The sequence below is a fragment of the Molothrus ater genome, chromosome 2 (assembly GCF_012460135.2).
Source record: "Molothrus ater isolate BHLD 08-10-18 breed brown headed cowbird chromosome 2, BPBGC_Mater_1.1, whole genome shotgun sequence".
Taxonomy (NCBI): Eukaryota; Metazoa; Chordata; class Aves; order Passeriformes; family Icteridae; genus Molothrus; species Molothrus ater.
Genome location: NC_050479.2, coordinates 4,591,820 through 4,614,400, shown reverse-complemented (window position 1 = coordinate 4,614,400; position 22,581 = coordinate 4,591,820). Strand labels below are relative to the sequence as shown.

Here is a 22,581-nt window from a genome sequence, read left to right as displayed (position 1 = left end):
TTGGATATTCAAAAAAGAAAATGAAAGGAACTTTTAAGGGAATTCAGATAAAAAAACAGCAAGTCCTGAAAGGGCTTGATGCCTTGTGCAGGCTGACTCAGAGCAGAGGCTGGACAGAGCTAAAGAATAAAGCAGGGATTTATTCAAAGGCCTCCATGGATGCACCTTGGGCAGCACCAGAGCCCAGCCAGGGCTGCACCCAAGATGAACCAAAATGGCCCCAAAATGCACGGCCGGGCACGGGGTCTCTCCCTGGGATCAGTTCTGCTCCATTTGCATCTTGCAGTTCATTGTCCCATTCCAGCTTTAGCCCCTGCAGTCCCACCCTGCTTGTTTTTCTCTCTCCAGCCCACGGGGTTTGTGCTCTGGGGCTGAGATTTGGATCATTTGTCCTTGGTGCCCAGCTGGAGCAGGAATTGTTTTGTCTCCCTGCTCTGTGCACAGCGCTCACCATCCCAGAATATGAAGCTCAGAAGTGCACACTAAAGCAGCACAGAATGTGAAAATAGAAAAGCTCAAACCTGAGCTATCAGGTTTCCAAGAGTTGGAAAACGCCGCTTGGGCTCCACCTGGTGAGGGAAGAGCGCGGAGCAGGGACTGGGGACGGGGACAGGGATTTGGGTCCCTTCCCATCTGCATCCCAGGGCAGGAGCTGCCCCAAGTGTGACCCTAAACCATCAGCAGCTCCACCTTCTCAGCTTCACGCTTTATCTGCTCGGTTCTGCTCCTTACTGAAATGAAAAGCTGAAGCAGGAATATCTGTAATTCGGGAATAAACAGGAAAAATCACCTCAGAGCTAAACTTGGCTGCCTCCCCATCCTGCCAAGGTCAGATGGGATCTACACAGCCAGAGAGTCACAGGAGGAATTTGGATAGATATAATTTATCAGCTTTGAAGTTCTTCTTAACAGGATTTTAAAAGACACACAGAATAGGTTGAAAGAATTAATCATTTATTTTACGAAGCATAAAATCTGATTTTTTTTACATAGTGTTTATCTGAAAATGGCAAGACCTGAAAGTACAAAGTATCAATTTTTGGAAAATTGAGTAATGAGGCTTGACAGTAAGTGGGATAGAGATCCTAACATAACCTGAAGATTGAATTAGAAAGACTATACCCCTTTGTTCCAAAGCTTGATCCCATTTTATTTTCAGTCAATGTTAAAAACATTGTCTAATAAAAACAAAACAAAACAAAACAACAGGTGAAGAAATGCCTCTGTAAGTTGACCTTAAAGGTGAAATCCTTTCCACACTTCCTAAATAACAGAACAGTTATTGTAGTGTTAAAAGCCTTAAAAGATCTCTGCATCTCCATATAAAATTTGCAATAAAAAATGTGAACTGCCTGTTTGCAGGTAAGTCTTAAACACTGAACTTTGTGTACTTTATGCACACACAGAGTATTGGCTACCAAAGCAATTTTCCAGCACATATTGCAATAATCCATGCCTTTGTGCTATCAAGAAATTGTTAGCTCTCTTTTTATTACCTCTAAACATTCTCAACTCTGGTTTTTTTTTGTTTTGTTTTTTTTTTTTTTTACCACAGAATTTTCTAAAGGACAACCATGCTGCAAATACAGCCATTTAAACATTCAGCTCTATAATCCCTCTCCGAAAACACAGGAATAAACATGCCCTTTGCAGGTTTGACTTGGCCCTGTGAAAATTTCCCTCATCAGAGTGGGACAGGATGGGAGGATTGTTACAAACAATGTCCTTTATTCAAGTGTTTTGTCTAAATACACATTGCTGTAAAATCAGAGCAAACTCAGTTGCTCACCTGGAGTTTTTAGGACAAAAAATGTCATGGATGGAGCTCTCACAGCTCCTTGTGGTTCTGCTCTCCACCTCTGTACTTCCTGAGGTTGGAGAAAAAAGAGAATATGCAGGACCAGGGCATATTTCCAAGTAGGATGTGAAAGAAGTCCAGGGAATGTAGTCAAATGCACAAAGGAGCTCTTGGCACACAGTAAAATTCAGGGACCATTGGCACAGGTAAAGTTCTGGCTCCAATCCTTCTCCTAATGGTACTGCAAGTATTTTCAACCTACAGTTATTTTTTAAAGCATTAAGGAACTACTTTAAGACAGGTCTGTGACTGATAAACAAGAAAAAACTATTTTTTGTTAGAAAGCTGAAACTGGAAAATGGAGGCCTTAATCTTTTAGCAACTTTTTTTTGGGGGGGGGGAATGAAAAGGAGTGAATGGCCTAGAAGACAAATCAGAAAAATCAGATTTATAACCAGAGAATTAGTAGGACAGCAACTATGCTAAAATATGTTTAAGTGATTGTTAGAAAATAAAAAAAAAAGGAGGAGAACACTTATTGAGGGCTACTTCTTTTTAAATTCTAAAACTTACCTTTTGTGTTTTACTTTTTGCCTAGCTCAAAAGAAATTCTGTGTGTGCCTTCATGGTCTAATCTAAAATTCGCAGTATTTCAAAGACTACCTGACCACAAAGATCCAGGCAGATACAAACCATTCTTATATTACCACTGCACAGTCATTGATATCAGCATGTTTTATGATTTCCTGTCCTGCTGCTTCCAAATGCCACTGCTGGGGGTGAGAAACAGCACTGGGTTCCATGGAGAGGGGAATATTCAGCAGCTGGGCAATGATCCTACCCAAAGATGATTGTGTGCTGTGTTCACCTGGGAGGGGATAATTCCCAGGAGCACCAAAAGGCACCTTGGAGTGCTGGTTTCCAAAATATTCAGGCAGGTGGAGCCTTGCCAAAGGAAATGGGGACTGTGGGATGTTGCACCTGCAGCAGCTGCTGTCTCTCTCTGTGGCTTTTGTGTTTTGGATCCACCTCACCCAGGGGTTTGGCTGAAGGCAAGGATTTCTGCCAGCATTCCCAAAGAGAGGGAATAATTTCCATAACCAGGATGCTGGATTAGCACCTAATTGAGCCTGAAAAGCCAGCAAATCTAACTGGCTCAGAAGATTGCTCCTATCCTGTTACCAACCTGTCTTCACTTCTCTCAACAGCAGCAAGGACTTTAGCAGCCAGAAATGAACAATTTATCAATCAGAGTCAAGTCTGACAGGAACTAATGTCTTGGTAAAAAAAGCACAGCCTTTTCTGAAAAGGATCAATCTGTTATGTTCTTGAAAATTTTAATAAAGCTAAAGGCATCCTATTTATTTTTCTTTTTGTAATTCCTTTTAATTGCACCTCCATAGGTCACTCTACCAACACCTTTCATTACATCACTGATATTGCTATTTCTATTTGTGTCTGAGATGAGGATATGACAACCAACACCAGCCCAGTTGTTGGAAACCCCTATGGAAATCAAAAAAACTGCCAGCAGCACAATCATTTCTTAATATTGGAAAATTTAAGGATCTCTCTTTCTCTCTCGGGCAATGTGCAGTGCTATGCAACTCTCACAAGCCTTTTAATATTTAAAAGGAAAAGCTTGGTAGACAAATGGCTCATCCTTTAGTAAGACAAAGGCAGCCAATGCACAGCAAGGAGCTGGATCAGGTTGATTTTCGCTGATTAATTTTACAGCTGTTGACAACAGGAGATACCAAAACCCCTTGATACATTGCATTTAGGTTGATCCAACATGTACATCCTAAACACAATCCTTCACCTTAAAAACAGAACAATCCCCTTCACCTAACTGCTTTTACAGCATCTGAACAAAAGCCTTATTAAAATGCTTCATCTGTTTCCTTTGGCATTTAAACTGCTCCAAAAAAACCCCACGACAATATTTCTAAAACTTGCGAAGGCAGTGGGATAGAATTAACCTATTCCCAGGGCTGGGCTCGGGTTTAACCACTGGAACTCCAACCACACCCCCTCCAATCCCTGGCCATGGCACCGATGGTTTCGAATTACCTGCGAGGCTGCAGCCAGGGAAATGCAGCTTTCTGACACTTTCCTGGGACGTGGTGTTGCATTCCCATCAGGGGAGAGCTGGGTCAGCAAGAAATATTGATATTTCTTACAAGGGATGGAGTGCTGTGATTTGGAGCATCCTGTCTTTCATAATAAAGGATATTTTTCTGTATCATCTTTATTCAATACTCTGGGTTTTTTTCACTCCTCTTCCCTTTTTTAATTTTTTTTTTCTTTTCTTCTTAAGGTGTGGTTTATTCTTACACCTGAATTTGGTTAACAGGAGCATAATATATCTCACAACATATATATTTTTTGAAATATATCAGGGAAAGAGATCACTATGTATTACCAAGTGACTACACTTGGTTATAGTGTAGTCTATCATGTGTTTCATCTTCCATACAAAACTGCTCAAGAGCATTATTTTTCTTAATGTGTTGTAGGCTAAAAATGAACCCTCAAGGGTTTCCATTGCTCTCCTTGTTGCCAGAGCAACAAAGCAATGCTCACCTGAATTTCTGCCACTGTAACTATCAATTTACAAGCCCAGATGAAGTTTGTGCTGCTCACAGGTGTCACTCATGGCATTTTTACTACAAGCCACGTTTTTAGTGTGAAGGAATGCCAGAAAAACTGAAGAATATATCAGGATTTCTACTTGGTTATTGCTCCTCTTAATTCAAGTGTTTCCCTTAAGATATCTTGACCAAGGACATTCAAAGGGAAAGGGTAATACTTAAATCTTTTATACGAAATCCAAAAAGTCACAATGCAGGGTATTTGGTGGGATTTTCAACAAAAATTTGTTCACCAGCTCAGAAGAAATCTCTTCAAAAAGCCTATTCAGAACCTGTCCCAATAAATTCCTTCCTAAAACTCTTTGTGCTGAGGACATGGGAGGTTCTGAGGTGAGGGGAGCAGTGATGAAACTTTTTAAGAGCATACAAATTGTTTTCACTTTCTGAATTGAAAGAGGGTTTATTGTTTAACACGATCCATCCAAAATCCATATGGTGTTTCTGTTTGAAACAAGTGACAGAAGCATAACTTCTATTGCCATACTGTAGAAAAAGGAGGAATACAACTCTGAAGTTATTTGTTATGTGTAAAACCAAAGCCAGGAGGACGACGTGGAACTCTTAATTAAAAGATATCAATAATGAGATATGGAAAATACAACACTGAGAAAACAGTTAAGCTCTATGGCTTATTTCATGTAATTCACAATTTCTCTCCTCTTAGAAACTAAGAGGCAGAGGAAGAAGGAGATAAGCTCAAAATTCCTTCCTGTTTCCAGCTTCAAATTCCACGAGAAATCATTTTCAGATGTTGGATCACAGCATCAATTATTTTACTCTACTGAGCCAGGCAATCTGAAAGTGCAAGAATTGAGAAGAAAACCACAGGCACTTCCAGTTATGACATGAAAGACATAAATTAGTTTAAAAAAAAAAAACCCACAGTGTTTTATTTTCACACACATGACGTGCACCTCTGTAAATGCACCATTCCTGAAAAAAAAAATCATCCTTATTCCATGCAGAGTCAGATGCAGAGGCAGTGTGAATCACAGAGCTATATGAAGGGATTTTGGACAGAAAATTGTCTAGGCAAGGGATTGAGAAATTCAGAGCTAAGCTTTTTTTAAAATTTCCTCATTTCCCATACAGATATGCAAACTGCTCTGCTATCAAAAAGAAAACGAGTATTTTTTCCTTTTTTTAAATGTATAAAAAAAAATCCTCAGCCTGTACTGTTTCTCTTTCCAATCCAAACACTTAGGCCAGTGTTACAGAGAAGCCTGCAACTAAAGAAAAGAAAAATTGTCCTATCTGCAAAGAAAACACCTTCTTCTGACCTCAGCATGATGATCTGCACTTGCAGAATGGAAGCCTGGTCAAATACACCCTCCCCTGCTCTCTCCCACTATTGTTTCCAGTCCCACTACGTCTTTGTTTTCAGCCAGGCAGGACACACACACTTTTCATTTGATTGATGCCAAACTGAACACCTCAAGCTGAAAAACAAGCCAGCATAAAGACTTTCACTTCACAGCCTGTCCATAAAGATAGGTGCTTCTCCTTTGAATTTCTAGGTTGCTGAGTTCAGCCAAATTAAAACAAACTGAAAAGGTGTCGTTCTTATTTTGTTTTCTTTCTGTTTCACTCCCTCTAGAAATACAGCAGAACACAGACCTTGCTGTCTTGTCTGTCCATACATATGCAGATCAGCCTTTTCTAAATATCAAACTCAGAAAAAACCGACAAAAACCCCACACAAGAGGGGGGAAACTGAAAGGTTTCTCTTTTTTTTTGGTGCACCAAAGTGGAAAGTCATGAAGTATTGATTTTTATAAAATCCCAAAAAATTCAAAGCCAAGTAGTTCCATTTGGTTGTATGGAGCATCTTTTGTGCTTCAAGACCAGTTCTAATCCACACACTCACCAGTGGTAGCATCCTTGTAAATTAAGAGAGGTAGTCTTGTTTTACTCTAAGGCTGAACAAGTTTGTTTCCCAGTTTTCACCACCTTGGACTATATTTTGTTACAGCTCTCAGGGAGGGCGACCCTCTCAAGTGGCAGCAGTGATCTTGAGGGAAAGAAACCACAAGCCAACATTTCTTCTTGATCTCCCTTGCTTTTTCTCTGCTGCTTAAGTCTAACTTTTCTCCCTCCCCCAAACCATAAGCACAGTTTCAAAATAAACTGATGTAAACAGAAAGCAGTATTCATTTAATGCAATTAATAAGAAAGATTATTTTTTTTTCTCTTTTTCTACAGTCAGGGCTCGATTAGTTAGAAAATACTGACAGCTCCTTTTTTTTTTTTTTTGTGAAAGAGAGATGGACAATTTTGTTCAGACAATGGAAGAACATCATGGTGTGGCTTTCTATCTTTTTTTTTAAACTTTTTTCCATTTTTTTTTTAAAGAAGGTACTGTAGAGAGCATAAAGGCTCATTGTACTGCAGTAGCAAATCCAGTACCGTAGCACTTCAGAGGTGGTTAACAGTGCTTTGGTTCAGAACCGGTGTTAGAAAATAAAGCTATAAAAGTCACGATGCAGGGGATTTGGTGGGAATTTCAACAGCGTTTTCTAGGAACGTAGAAGGGACTGAGGAGGCATTGGCTTCTTCCCCGTGGCAGAGCTCTTTGTCCTTGGTCCCGTTTTTAAGTCCGTTTTGGGGATCCAGCCTCTCACTTCCAGCGGTGGCGCACGAGGGAGGACTCGTCGTTGACCACGTCGTTGTCGGTGTAGCGGTGCTGGCAGCGGGGTGGGATGAGCAGCAGCACGATCAGCACCAGCAGGATGATCCCACACAGGCTCATCAGGGCATAGGAGGCGATCCAGAGCACGGGCTCGTGGAAGGAAACGCTGGAGACGCAGTTGCTGGCCACGTCTGCCGTGGTGAAAGGGCCCTCGATCTCAGAGACGGGCGCACCGTCAGCTTCTGGGGAGCCACAGAAAGGAAAGGATCAGGCAGACATCAGGTAAAAAGTACTTGTACATCTCTCTGTCATCATAAATCTCAACACACTCGGGTTTTACCACATTTCTCATTGCAATAAAAATGTGTCTTAGGTTAGAAATGGGTGTGTGCGTTCTATTCCTATCTGTGGGGCAGCTCTCTGCTGTCCATGGGGCAGTTTTTTCTTTCTCTCTCCCACAGCCAATCCTACCTCCAGGAGATCTCTGCTGTCCATGGCCACTGAGTGTCCCTGCAGGGCTGATCCAATCCCATCATCCCATGGGGAGATGCTGCGCCCAGGGGAGGAGCCAAGCATTCCTACCTGGATCCAATCTGAGGTGCTGGGACAGCCCAGCAGCCTTTGCCCAGTGCATTGCCAGAGGAGCAGCTTCTGCTGCCCTGCATGGCCAGAGGGAGCCCAGGCCCATCTCCAGCAGCCCTGGAGCTGCAGAGGAAAACTCCCCCCTTGTGCAGGATCCCTGCTCCAGCAGAGCCACAGCTGGCACTGCAGGAGGGCTGAGCCCCCATGGGATGGGGCTGTGCCACCACCATGACACACAGGGGAACAGGTTTTATTCTGACTCCATCAGTCCTGTTTTGTATCAGTGCATTTTTATTTTATTTTTATTTTTTCCTAATAAAGAACTGTTATTCCTATTCCCATATCTTTGCTTGAGAGCCTTTTAATTTCAAAATTATAATAATTTGGAGGGAGGGGGATTACATTTTCCATTTCAGGGGAGGCTCCTGCCTTCCTTAGCAGACACCTGTCTGTTCAAACCAAGACAAAACACAAGAATCCCATGTTTATAAAAAGGGACTCTGAAGCATAAGGAGACCACAACTCTCCCACACCTCCACAGGCTGTCCAGGAGAGGACAGACATTTCAATCAGTCAAAGCCCAAACCACTGGATCACTTCTTTGCCTCTTCACTAATCTTTCAAAAATATCCATTTAAATATCCTACGACATCCACCTGTGGTGTAGGGCAGGGCCTGGGCAGTTTTTTGCTTGTTTCTGGCATTTCCAAAAACTGGAAAAGCACCTCAGGTGATTCTTTGATCTTCTGTGTTTGCTGTCTTCTTAGGGAGCAGCAGGAAGGTTCATCAGCTTCACAGACACCTGAAAGGACTTTACCCTAAACACAAGGTGCAGTGTGGAAAGCAGCACAGACCCTCTTGTGGATGAAAATCCAGAAGGAAGGGGAGGTGAAGCAGGAGAGCTGGGTGACAGATGTCCACAAAAAGGGAGTGGATGAGAGGAAGGTCAGTGTCAGGAGTGAGGAACAGGGACATGAAGGAGCAACAGAGCTGGGCCAGGAGAAGTAACCCAGCAGCTCAAAAAATGATGACAAGGTGAAGGCGAGAAGCAGTGATAATTCACTTCTCTAGTCAGCCACTTCCATGACACATCTGAATATTTTTTCATGAGGGCCCCAGTTTTAACTGTCCTGTCTGTTTCTCACACATTTTACATACAGGCACACTCTTGCCTGATTGGAAGTGATCCCACTACTAAAAACTGCATCTCTTGTTTTCACATATCTTAGTCACAACTGCTGAAACCACATTTAAAGAGATTACCATAAACTACCCCCTTGGAAGGAGGAAGGGAGACTGGATTTTGCAAAGGTGACCTTTAAGGTTCTTCAGGTTTTTAAAAAAATTCAGAATAAGTTGGTTGCTTTAGCTGCATAGATTTTGGCTGTCATTCAGTCCCTGGCCTCACAAGACCTTGCATTATATGAAGATTTAGGTTTTGTTAGATTTGATCCAATTCAATTGTGGGCTGGTGTTGAAAGGGGCAATCCTGCACCCTCACTCCTGTCCCTCACAGCCCCATTTGTGTTGGTGGAGGGAATGGGAGGCTGCAACTCACAGATCAGATGGGACACCAGCCTTCACAACAAACAAAATGCCCAAACAAGGAATTTTCTGTGGAATCACTCATCTGAACCAGCCCTTTCTCCACCCCTAAGTGTGGGAAGGCTCCTTGAGCAGGAATATGCTGTGAGAGCAAACTGGGGCACCCGAGGCTGCACCCACGAGGACCCTGGCACTGGTGAATAACCAAACACCCACTCCCCAAACTCATTAGATGGTAAAAATTCTGCCTAGAAAGGTCTGTGGAAGAAATCCTTTTTGTCCAGAGCCCCAGGATTGCACTTTGCAATTACTTCTTATGCAATTATTTCTTCTGGACATCTCATCCCCTCACACCATTGGTTTGTCTCTATCAAGTTCTGCAGCAACACCAAACTCAACCACATTTAACACCAATTTCAAATGCAAGACCCAAATATCATTACTTAGTTGTATTTTGAAGAAGTGGGGGCAGGGGGGGAAGAAAAAGCAGTACAATTTTCCACCTTGGAAATAGCTTTGAAAATAAACAGTCTAATTACTCATTATTTGGCTCCAGCACAATGATTACTCCTATTAAAGAAGACAACACAAAACTGTTGCCATAGTGGCTGACATTTTAAATTGCATTTTGAGAATGCTTGATAGCAGCACAGCCTCTGCTTTCTTCCCTCCAAAAGGGAAAAAAGTTTTCCCTCACACTCTTCCACCTCCAGGGAAATTGAGAGGAAATTTGCCTAAATTGTTCAAAGAAGCCCTGAACATAAACTAACAGTCACACACACAGCATATTACACATTAGGTGAATTAGAGGATTTTGATGCATTATTTTAGAATATCTGCTGGTACCTAACTACAGTACTTGTATAACCTTGAATAAATGAGATTTTCTTAATTGTTGATAATTACAGGACAAAAAAGTCGCCTCTGGAAAAATGCTATTTTCTAACATTTGTGTAGAACTCAACACATGCTAGCTCACCCACTTGGGTGGTTATAAAAGCAGGAAACCTGGAATTAGATAAAATTCATAATAGAATGTAAAGTACAGCTTGAAAGGGGCCCCTGGAAGTCATCTAGACCAGGATCCTACTCAGAGCAGGACTGTCAGCATCAATAGATCAGTTCTGCTGCAGATTTATCCCAGGTTTATGCCAGGCCTTGTAAAACCCCAAGGATGGGGACCCTGTTTCACTGCTGTGCCACCCAGCTGGTGACAAAGATACTCCTCATGTCCAATGTTCCTGAATGTCCCTGGTAGATGTTGCTCTTTGTTATGTAATTTCATTTTCACCTTCCTTGGCTGGCATTCAGCTTAGGGCCTACCAAAACCCCAGTTCTTTTCCCACAGGGCTATTTATTTTTTCCTGATTTCTTTTCTTTGCTTGGAAAGAGACCTTAAAGATTATCTAGTTTAAACCCCCTGCCATGGGCAGGGAACTTTCCATTAGACCAGATTGTTCAAAGCCCCATCCAACCTGGCCTTGAACATTTCCAGGTTGCTTCACTAAAACCAACTCGTTGATCTGAACATCCTGTCTCAAGAAGGGACTTGATCCAAAAACCTGTCCTAGTCATCCTGTAAACACTTGGTTATCAACAGGCAACTCAAAATTATTTGTCTGAATAAGTCTTAAAAGGCTTCATGTAATGAGGAAAAGGCGAATTTTCAGCTGCAATGGAAGAGCTTCTTGCAGCTATCTAACTTTTCTCATTCTTGGTACATCCTGGAGAATGAAAATGGTGCAAAGAGTAATGTGGGATAAGCCAGTTCTCATCTCTAGCCAAGTCTGAAAAGTAACCTGGAAGTTCAATGAAATTAAGGTGTTTAGTCCTGTTCCCATAATTTGTGTATTCATCACGTACAGCTCCAACACCTTAGAAAATCAATTTGATTTAATTTAATGTTCGCACTAAGAGAGCAAAAGTCATTGCAAAGCCACACTGAATGGTCTTTAACATTCCTCTGTTCCTGAAGATTGGAGCCACCAGTAATTCAGTTTAATTTATGCCCACGAGCTGCCTAGAAGGCTCCAAATAAATGCCATGAACACAGTTGCTATGGCGGGCAGGGCTGGCCTCCACGGGAAGCTCCATCCCTCATCCTGCACTCACAGCCGTGGCTCTCTCATCCAAGTGCTGTTAAATATGGAAACCACAAGCTGTGAAGGAGTGAAACTCAGCATCACTGGCACAATCCAGCAAAATGTCATCTGCCTCATGTGAGTGGGATCTGGCAGCTCCGTGCATCTTGTCTCAGCTGATTCCTCAGGAAGCCGAGTTCCTGTGATGCTGGTGAGACATGTGCAGAAAACGTGGACAAGGAGACCAGGAGGAAATGGCTTGGAGCACCAGCTGGGTGTAATCACATGTCCAAGCTCATGGAAATTCCAGTGGCAGTTCTGTTCAGCAAGCTCAGTTCTTCCTCTCTGGCAGAATTACGTGAAGTGATCACCCTGTGTTTGCAGGGAGCAATACTAACACCACAGTGTTGTTATTATGGTTCTCAGGTTATTTTTCTCACCAAAGCAGCTCTAATGCACAGCAGCTGCCTGGTGTCCCCTGCTGACCATGCATGGTCCATGTGCTCTCTCTGATGCCTCTTCCTCCCCACACTGATGCCTGCAGGAGGCAGCTCCACACTTGCTCCAGCTGCAGTCAGGAGGCACCAGGAAGAATGAAAGGCAGGAAAACCTGGCCTGCAGCGTTTGTCCAGTTACACTCTCCTGCCAGATGCATTCAAAATGTGTCTTTCATCACTGCCTGGCACCTCACAGAAGTGTCCATAAAGCAACTCATATCCATATCCAGATTTTCTCTGGGAGTGAGCTCAAAGCCAACAAGTCTGAGCTTGTTAACAATGAAGAGATTAAAAAAACTGCCCTAGAGCTACAGCTCAGCCAGCCAGTATCTCTGTTTTCCCCTTCATTAAGCACTCCAGTCCTAACTGCCTTTACCTTCTCTAAAACCTTAAAGAAGCGCTGCCAGTTCCAGCCCTTTTCTCATGCAAACCTCAGGTGAGACAATGTTTTTCAGGAACAGACCATTCCTGTTTGGGACAGAGACCTGAATATGGGTGCACATCCTTCCCCTGCTCTCCCAGTTGTGATGTCAAAGCCATGTCTGAACAATAAGGGGAGGAAACCCCAAAGCTTTTGGGTTTTAGCTACCCTTGGTGAGAGAAGAGAAATCATGAAAGTTAACCAGCACGGTAAAATCAGCCAGAAATGATGAGCTTCACATGAGCTTCCTCACATCTCCTCAGCAGCTAGTTGATAAATTAATGGCTTTCAGCTCACAATGAGAAAAGTAATTGTTTAGAATTAACACAAAGACTACAGAGTCTTAATGTGAGTCCCCTTTTCACCTCAGCTCACTCTTTGCCAATTTCTGAGGGGCTGAACAGGCTCAATTTACATTAAGAGAATAGTGTGAGTAAGGCACTTCACTGCACACTTCAAGAGTTGGTTGAAGAATCCATTTATGCACAGCTCAGAGCAGGAACCAGCCCAAAATGAAGCTGCATTAAAAAAAAAACCAGGGACTCATCTGATATAAATGTCGGGGAAAATGCACACACAGACAGATGTCCCAGAAAGATCATCTCTGTGAGAGGGAAGAACCCAGCACAGATACCCAGAGCTGAGCCTGATTCAGTTCATCCCAAAAGATGTTGCAATACAGTTTTGGTTTCCTTTTCTTGTTTTTTTTTTCTTCGTTTGAAATGTGAATAACTTGGAATTTCTTTAAAACACACCCTTCACACTGCAGGAGTACCCACACTTTCTGCCAACAGATATGTGGCAAAGGTGTTTTCTCTGATTTTCCTCACTCCCCAAATCCTGAGAAATTTTTCTCTTACCTGCACAGGGACTCACTGCAAAGCCCACTCTCCTCTGGGCTCTGTCAAAGATGACATAAAATCCCTCCATGACTGTAGCACCAATGACCAGAGCATTCGTGGAGGAGGAGATGCCAAATCTGTAGCACTGCAAATTATCTCCTATCACAAGGATGGGTTGAATGTAAAGCTGTTAAAAGGAAAATGAAAAAAAAATTATATATATTATAAAAATAAAAATAAAGCCAGAGTATAAAAAGCAACACCTCACAGCAGGTCGAAGTTCAGACTTTTTCATTTTTATAGTTCAGGCACGCAAATTCCACTGGAAATGGAGAATGGATAGGGGCAAACAGATTTGTGTACATGATTTAAAACTGGTCAAAGCTAACAGGCAGGTAAAGAGCTAAAGCTTGTGGATTCTAAAAAGAGGTTGAACACAGTCAGTCACTACATGCAGGTCAACAGCAAATTCTCGAGATTCTCACTTTTTACCATAATTTCCATAAGGGAAGGATGGCTGAGGCAGAACCTGGGAGATGAACTCAAATTAGGGAATAATTAGTTATTAAAAGAATTATTAGGATGGAGTTGATTCACAAAGCATTCAGTGTCAGCTGCAAGGTTCTAAATTTTATAAATTCAAGTCACATTTCACCCCCTGTCTCCTTGGGGAAGATGAATGATTGCCAAGCTACGTGATCAATACAGAGAAAGCTTATCATAAGGCCTTACTGTATTTCAAGTTAAAATGTACTTAATAGGTTCATTCTTTCCTTTGCTCCTGCCTGTCCCTTGAGGTAAAAGAATGTATCAGTAATGTTAGACAATACCAGCCTGTACTGCAACTGACAGTGGGAGGAGAAGGCAGAAAAGGAGAACAAACGTGGCACATTATATTCTAAATATAATGGAATGGATGGAATATTAATAAAAGATAAACCAGGCGAGTTACAGAAGCTGGTGAAGAGCTCACAAAGGGTCGTTGCCAAGATTTTCATATTCAGAAGAAGTGCTCCAACTCAAAATGCCACAAGAAACAAATCAATTCCCTTCCCCAAACGAGAAGATCAAAACGAGCAGAGACATTCTGTATTGACATCTGATGTGGCCAAAGCTCATGAAAACAAAACAGAAAACTTGCCTGTTTTTCCAGACAAATTGAAAAAAAATAATTCCCAACTAGATGGACTGCACTGAGAGGGAAACTGTGCTTTGTCCCTTTCTTTTTTGCTTTTAGGTTTGACGAGTTTGTTATTTTCCATATTTAAAAATTGATTTTTGAAATTTGATTAAAAAAGGTTTCCTTTGCATTCAATAAGCCAGTTCCCTGTTACTGCTAAAAATAGCTCTTATTTTTTAAGAGCATGTGCTTTATAATACTATTTACTATTCTATAATAGTAAAAATAAATGCAAAGATGAATAAACAAAGAGACCTGTGGTAGGATAGAGATCCGAAACGACCTACTGGAGTTTTCATCCCTCAGGTAAATGGAGAGTTTGGGAAATAAGGACCAGGGTTTCTCACTTCTATCCCAGCATGCAAGCTGTGTACCAGTCCAGAATTCAGAAGAGAATTCTTGTATCTGTGAAACAAACCAACCAAACAAAATTACACTTGGAGGTTATAGCCATTTTGATAGATTTTTGTGAATGACCACTGACACTATTTGATACTTTTCATTTCCATGGAGAAATTCAAGAACACAAATCTGAGCTGCTTCTTTAAGGACCAAGGCAAAAACCCAAACCCCAACCAAGGTGTGTCATGACCCAGCATGACCCGGAGAAGGGGGAAGAGGAAAAAACAAGTTTAGCTCTCCCTTCCCTCCCCATTTTTGTCCCATTGTTTCCTCTACTGCAGTGAACACGTGGCCTCCCTGAGCAATCACTTCCACAGTGGGATTTTACTGCCTCCCTCCCTCCCTCCCCTCTGACCAAACACCAATGGTTTTGCATTTTACATTCTATAAAAAACACAAACCAAAACACAAACCACGTGAATGTATCATGAGATAGTGAGGTCACCTCCCTTCCTCATGCACCTACAGCTCCTTACTCAGCTTCAGAGTCTTGAAGCCAAGGGCTAAGCCAAAAATCTCCTGGCATCTGAGGGGATCAAGGTTTGCTGTAAAGGAAAGAAACACACCCTCTTTCTCTTTTGAAGCCCTGTCACTCCCTACCAGTACAACCTGACATGCTTTTGAAATAAAACCGATTAACAGTATTTTGTAACATATCCATGGAACTAACAAAACAAAAAGCCAACCCCTACAGAGCTTGTTTGGCTAAGACAAACATCTTGCTCAATGTTCCTGCTCCCTGAAGCTGATTTGCTGCCAGATCTGAGCAAAAGCCTTCCTCATTTTACTGCATTTCTTTGGCTGGTTCTTGTTCCCCCACAAAGCAGCAGAAGGGAGGAGCTTGGTCTGAGGTTGCACAGCCAAAGGCTCCCATCTGGGTGAAGGAAGAAGATGGAACCCAGCCTCTGCACTCTCCTCACTTGTATTTATCTGTGAGATGGATTATTCTGTAAGCATCAGCTCATTCATTAAAATATGGCATTTTACAGGTGACAGGCGCTCACCCATTGCCACACCTGCCAGAGATGTGTTTGCTAGGGCTGCACAGAGACTCCTGTTGGGATCTCCAGCTGGTCAGAGTGATCCCCAGAAAAGCTGGAAAGTCTCTTTTCTCAGCCCGGCGCTTGAAGAAGGAGTCAGTGCTCTTCATTTCTCAGTCTCAAGGTTGTTTATTGTTCTTAGCTATAAAAATTTTCTCCTGTCCTGCCGTGGTCCTTACAGCAGGACAGTTCCAGGCACTCTGCCTGCCCCTGGGGCAGTGTTATCTTTTTATACTAAAAGCTACGTGTACAATGTTTACAATTGCTTTCCAATGCCTATCACCTGTGTTAGACAGTGAGCTTCTACTCTAAATCAGTCTAAAAGTGCCAATATCACAGCAGAAGATGGAGGCCAAGAAGAAGAAGGAGAAAGGCTGGACATGCCCAGATCCCTCCATCTTGCCTCCTGAACCCCCATTCTAAAAACCCCAAAATCTACTTTTCCACCCTGTGATAAATTCACTGTCATTCTACTTAAACTGTTGTGGCTTGCTGATCTTCATCTAAGTTTGGTAGTTTGCTCCATGGGTCATAATCAAACCCACAGGGGTCTTGGGCTCTGTGCCAGGGTCTCTGAGCCCCTGGCAGGGGTCTTGGCCATCCTGGACAGCCAGAGGGATGTTCTGGGTTCCCACAACTCCTTCCCATTTCCAGGTGCTCTGCTCTGTTCTTGGGCCTCAGCAAGCACAGACTCATGTGAACAAGGAGATTTCCCACCATGAACAGGCCTTTTACCCTGAACTCTCAGCTCCTGCTGAAGTGCATCCCTGGGCACAGGGCAGAACGCTCTTCCCTCACAGCTGAGTCCCAGGCCAAACCTGCTGAGAAATACAGTTCTCCTCTCTTTCCATTTGGTCTTGAAAAGCAGATCTGAGAAAAATTGCAAGGTACCTCCCAGCCAGGTCAGGCCAAGCCTACAAAGTGCTCAGTTTTAAGTGCCTGCTTTAATTTCCCATAAAGATTGCTTAATGCACTGCATTTCTTTCCCCTCCTTCTGCACACTGCAGCAATGCCTGTGGGAGATTTGAGAGCATGATCCCCAAAAGGCTATTAAAAGGAAGATTTTAGGATTATCTGAGCTTTCTTCTGTTCAACTTTTTAACTGAACATTGTATTCCTGCTGTCCTGACTTCAGCTCAGTGAGGTGTAGTAGGTGTGTCCCCCCTCCCTGGCTCATTTCTGCCCATCTGCCAAAATCATCACCCTTCAACACCAAACTGCATCATAACAGCTGCTCCCTGAAAGCCTTCAGTCCAAATAATTTAAGTTTAAGAAACCATCTGCACCACTGAAGAGCTCACAGCCTTGTTTTTGAACTGAGCTGAATAAAGAAATGTGTCACACACAGTTATCCCAGTTTGTCTGAGAGGGAAATAACACCTGGCTGGGGTGCTCATAACAAACTATGAGGAGCAGGAACTTGTTAACCTGGCTCACCTGTGGTCAGAAAAGTGTGTCTGACTACAGCAGATGATGTTTTTTTCAGTGGTACATCTCCTGCCAGAAGCACAGAGCTGTACAATTGCTGAAAATACCCATTTTCCTGACATTGCTCCTACACAGCTGGAATCCCATCCCTGCACCCTGTAACTACTTTTCTTATTTAGCAGACTTATCTCCTTTGTTTAGAGCTGTCAAGGTAAATTCTGGGCTGTGTGGAGGGAAAGGGGTCCTAGAGATTAAAAAGAACTCAGAAAAAAGCTACTTTATGCATTTTTAATAGGACAGAAAAAAAAATTTAGGCAGAGTGAATGGTTCCCCTCTAATACCTTATAGATCTAGCCACTGTTTCCTTGGGAGGTGGAAGGCCCCAGTTCAAATGTCCTGACCAGCATCAGAGGGGGGTGTGGATCACTGTGAGCACTCCCCAGGAGGATTCCTTATCCATAGGGTGACATTTCAAGAGCTCCTGGGTTGGCTTCTTTCAATTCTGAGCCCAGGGACTGAAATTGTTCCAGCCAACACTGAAGTGTTGTGCAAAGAGAAGAACTCGTAACTGGTACATTTATTTCAGATCCTGGACATCTGCAGGCAGTGAAGGACACTTCATGCCAAATCTCTGCTCTCCATCAAGCAGGAAAAAGGATCTCAATCTTGAATTATCAGCACACAGGCAAACACTGTCTTTGGGGCAGCTGCTTTACTGTGTTCCCTGTGATTTGCATCAACAACCACTGTCTGATTGTGAGTCCATGACAAAAATATCAAATTTGTTCACACTGAAATAGCTGGTGTTTATTCTTCCCCTTTAACCTTCTTGGTGCTGTTGCTTGTATTGAACAAAAATTTATGAATAGTTTTTATTAAGCAGAAAATGCTGCTTCAGCCACTGTGCACACAGAGAACTCCACCATCCCCATGCCCTACTGCTAAAGCCCACTCTGTTCCCAAAGAAAGATGCATTTGAACATAAATAATTCAATAATGAAGGTCAAAAGCAGCTTTATTGATATGAATAATCCTAATGAATGGCATTTATTCTAGACAGCACTAAGAATTATACTTGGAAAGGAACTGCTTGCAGCAGCAGGTTCTCCTACTTTACAAACACTCTGTTTTGAATGAAAAGACTGAGTTTTGCACTCCTAATACTTTGAATCAGAGCAACAGGGATTATGTCTGTGTTTCTGAAATGCTTAGAATAAAATACACCATTTCTGCCCTATTTCTGATGCATTTCCATACTCACACTTCTTGTCTGCACTTGTGCCCCCCCTTTTCCCTCCTCCCTTATTTTTTTCCACCTCTCCCTTTCCATCAAAAGCCATCAGTCATTTCTCCCTTATTAACAAGGCTAAACCAGGGAAAGTTCTGCTCCCCTCAGGTGCAAGACCCACGACTTGCAAGGCAGGCAGCAGAGCTGACACCCCCTTTCAAAGCCCCTGTGATCCTTGAAGAGGAATTTCACATTTCTGAGCAGGTTTCATGGCATTTTCTTACCAGGGATGTGCGAGCTATCGCCTGCACCACAGCACTGAAGACTTTCTCTGGCAGTCGAAGCAGAGTGGTTCCACTGTCTACTATGGCTTTATCAGCATTGTACTGGGGAGGGGAGAAAGAAAAAAGAGAGGGAAGTTGTAGTTACTGTAATGCAGATCCCACTGTCTCCTGAGCAGAACAAAGCTGCTCCTTTCTGGCAGCTGCCTTCCCAGAACTGCATGTCATACTTGTCAGCAGCTCTCTCCAGCTGACAGCTTCAATTCCAGTGAAATCTGAGAGGAAAAAAAAAAAAAATAAAATAAAAAAATAGCAAGATACTATCAGCCTAGACACAAGAGTGGGTTTATCTGCACCGGTCAGGAAATTACTGTGTCACCACAGCTGGTGCAAATGGTCTCACTGCTATAAAAAAGTGAATTCTGGCCCCTCTCAGAGGGAGCAAAAGCATTTTGATATTCAGTAGAGAGGTGTTAAACACCCTGATGCAGCTTCCAAGCCCTGAATCAGGGTCTCTGCTAGCATGAGAACAGTTCTAGTTTAAACACAGCAGCCTGTTTTAATGGCTGGCATATCTAACATAGGAATAAGCAGAGAAAATTAGGCATCATTACATGTCTGTACTGGCTTAAGAGTACAAATGTCACACCTTTATCCCCTGTCTGCTGAAAAGCCCTAAAACACACAAAAAAACAAGTGCAAAGAAACTTGAAGTTTGTCTTGCTGCCTTAAAATCTGCACAAAAAAACCACCCATAAGAGAGCAAACACCTCTCTTATTACTGTAATGCTGTTCAACCCTAAAATTAAGAGATCTCAGCAAACTTCAGATACAGCCAATGAGGTATAAACTTTCAAAAGGGTAAATCTTTTTTCATGAACTCCTTAAAAACTATGATTAACTGTTGGGGGGGGGAGAAAGGCAAGTAGCAGTGGCAGCTATTTGCATTAACTACTTTTGCTGCCAGCTTAGGCAGCAGGATTAATATAACTGAGCTGTGACATGTTTATGGCGTAATCATAAGACACAGGATGATATACAGCCTAAGCGACTTAGGAAGAGGTCAAACAGCAAGTGATTTTAAAATACACTGGTTTGGATGCTATCAAGTCACATGGAGTCCCTTCAGGGCAGTGACAAAAATAAAACCCACCAAAAAGTCAGAAAAAGAAACTCTTGACAGTTATTTCCACATTTTTTTTGAAAGAGCTGCTATGGGGCTGCCATACAGAGCTGACAGAAAAGCAAACAGGAAATAATTTGTTACACACTTGGAAATATTTCTAAGGAGTGGAAAAAAATGCCAAGGCCTTTTGGAGTCCATTTTAGCAGATTTGTACCACAAAATACACAATCACTGGCATCCTGGAATGCCGCCACTTGGAAAAAGAAAAAAGTAGTTAAAAGGGCTGACCATTGATATAAACCTGTACAAAAATCTGGGAGTAGTGGGATTGCTCACATGGGGACTGAGCAGCTGGTTTTGCCTTCTTGGCTTTTCTGGTTAATATTTACCAGTGCAAAGTGCAATTCTGGCAGCTCAGGGTCCCAGCTGTACTGGAGCCCTGGACACATTCCCAGCACTGGAGCAAGGGGACAGCTTTTCCCTGGCAAGGAAAGGAGCAGTCCCTGGTGATGGCTGTGAACAAATGTTCCATTTCCTATGCAACAACAGAGAGGAGAGAGGGCACACAGGGCTCCTCATCCTCGAGTGAATCATGCATCCTCTGCAAACTTGTGCCGCTCCTGTTTTACTGCTCTTCCTCTGAATTTCTGTGGAATTTCTGTGGGAAGGTCTCCTTTGATCCAGGAAGGTTTGATCCTTCTGCAGCAGTGAGAGCAACCCCTGGCTCAGAAAAGAGCAACAATTACAGGAAACTTTCCTGACACACCACTGAATTTTTCAGTGAGTTGTTTTCTGGCAACAGCATGTATTAAAGCACTGAAGGGCTCCCCTTCAAAAAACATGTTGACTGTTTTTTAAGGCAAGAAAGAAAAGCAAACATTTGTTTTAAAGGACCAGTGGTTTTGCTTTCCTAACAGCACAATAGAGAGAGGCATTTAAATAGACCTTGTTCTGCTTATTGAGTTGAAAGATGCTGTGACTCACGTTAAATAATTGATATGGCAATATGATTTCAATATTTTGCATGGGAATATAATATTTATGCACATGTAATACTGGAATCATGAATTTCACTTAATTTATATGAACTATAAAAACTTTAAACTTATCACATCCCATTGATCTCCAACTAAGAGCATCAGAGTAGAATGAAATTAGAATGTCTAAAGAAATTGGGGCATAAAAAATACAGAACTAAAATCAAAACATGAATACCAACAAGCAAGAGTAAGAAAGAGATAAAGCACAAACATACACATATATCCTCCACAAAAAAAAAAAAAAAAGAAAAAAAGAAATGCCTTTGGAATAGAAATTGCAACAGCACAGCCTCATTAGACTGATCTAGATACAGCAGAACATTATTCCTAATAGGAACAGAAAGCTTATCCATCAGGAATAATAACTGCCAGCCACAAGAGAGCAAAAGTTGATTGCAAGAACACAAAATAAAAAAGGCAGCCTAGGATGAGAACTTTAGGAAGCAACCCAGGGTGACTCCTGTCCACTGCCATCATGAGCTGGGAGCTCAGACAGCTCCACAGGGTCACCCCAAAACCTCCCATTTCCTTTGTTTGACCAGAATTGCTTTAATTCAGTTCTCAGGACACTGCAAAGCACATCTGCTTGCCAAGACAAAACTGACCAATGGGTTTTTTGTCTTTTCCTCAGCCCAACTTGCATTTCACAGAGACAGGAGCACAGCAGGGCCAATACCTCTCTGCAGTCCAGCTGGAGGTTCTGTCCCCCCACCTCCAGTTTGAGGATTTCCACCTGGTAGTACCACTCCTCCTTGATGGGTGTGTACCAGATATCCCCTGTGTACAGGCTGGGCTCAATTCCACCCAGCACCTAAGGGAGAGGAGAAAAGAAGTCAATTTAAAATCCCACGTGTTTAGTTTTGGGTGCACACAAAAAGGGGGATGTTTAATTTGTGCTACTCGGGGGCATCAAAGTTTTAATTTAGCATCATTTGTTAGGATTTTAGTGTCAAGTTCTCTATCAGTAATAGAGCAGTGTGAAACATTAAACAAGCTGTGCTTCAAACAGAATTCCCATACTGGGCCAAATTATCATCATTTTCACCTACAACCTCACACTGATTCTATTATGAAAACTCCACTGTTTTAATTTTAAAAAACAGCATCTCCAGTGGATAAATCTAGGCAACGTAAAAAATGGGACAGAATAATAAACTTACATGTGAATAATTTGCTTTATCAGATCAGAAAAGCTTTAATACTGTCCAAGAAGATTTCATTTTTTCTTACACACATCCAAAATGGAATCCCATCCTGTCACTGCTATCACTTTTGGCTTCCATCAAAACCTAGGCTGAGGAGGGCTGGGAGCATTTGTGGACTCTCTGACTCTGAACTAAACTTAAGAAAATCTCTCTTGGTCTTCAGTTATACAAAAAACATTCACAATATGTGAATTCTCCTCAAAATAAGTGTTTGTGATCAGCTCCTGTGCTGAGATGTTTATTTCAGCGTCATTTGGGAACAGTAATTCCATCTCCCAATTCCAGATACAGAATGGGCCAATTCATGGTCCCACTAAAGATGACAGAAAGACTTCCCAGAGTGACAGCAAGCAGGAGATCTGATCTACAGAGTTTTCCCTTTAATGTGTTGTTGACAAAAAAGAAAAAAAAAAAGAAAAAGAAAAGACCCTTGATTCTTCTCCCCCTTTTCACATCACATAAAACAAAAATACTGTAGCATTTTGATGAGATTGAACAAATTTATCAGCTGCATAAGGGACTACTCAGTTTGAGAAATATAGCAGAAGCTGCCCTGAGGAAACACCACAACATTCATGTTTTCCTTTGTTAAAAGATGAAAA

General features: G+C 42.3%; 1 protein-coding gene across 1 annotated transcript in view; it reads right to left on the bottom strand.

Moving 5' to 3' along the window:
• Positions 1 to 933: 933 nt before the first annotated feature.
• The window catches only part of BACE2 (beta-secretase 2), a 57,463-nt gene continuing 35,815 nt past the window's right edge, over positions 934 to 22,581 (bottom strand). Inside the window, exons 5-9 of the mRNA XM_036385543.2 lie at positions 21,451 to 21,585; positions 18,612 to 18,713; positions 14,485 to 14,634; positions 13,068 to 13,236; positions 934 to 7,323 (exon numbers count right to left, since the gene is read on the bottom strand). Of these exons, the coding sequence (XP_036241436.1) occupies positions 7,070 to 7,323; positions 13,068 to 13,236; positions 14,485 to 14,634; positions 18,612 to 18,713; positions 21,451 to 21,585 (810 nt within the window). The 3' untranslated portion in view covers positions 934 to 7,069. The remainder of the gene's footprint in view (positions 7,324 to 13,067; positions 13,237 to 14,484; positions 14,635 to 18,611; positions 18,714 to 21,450; positions 21,586 to 22,581) is intronic.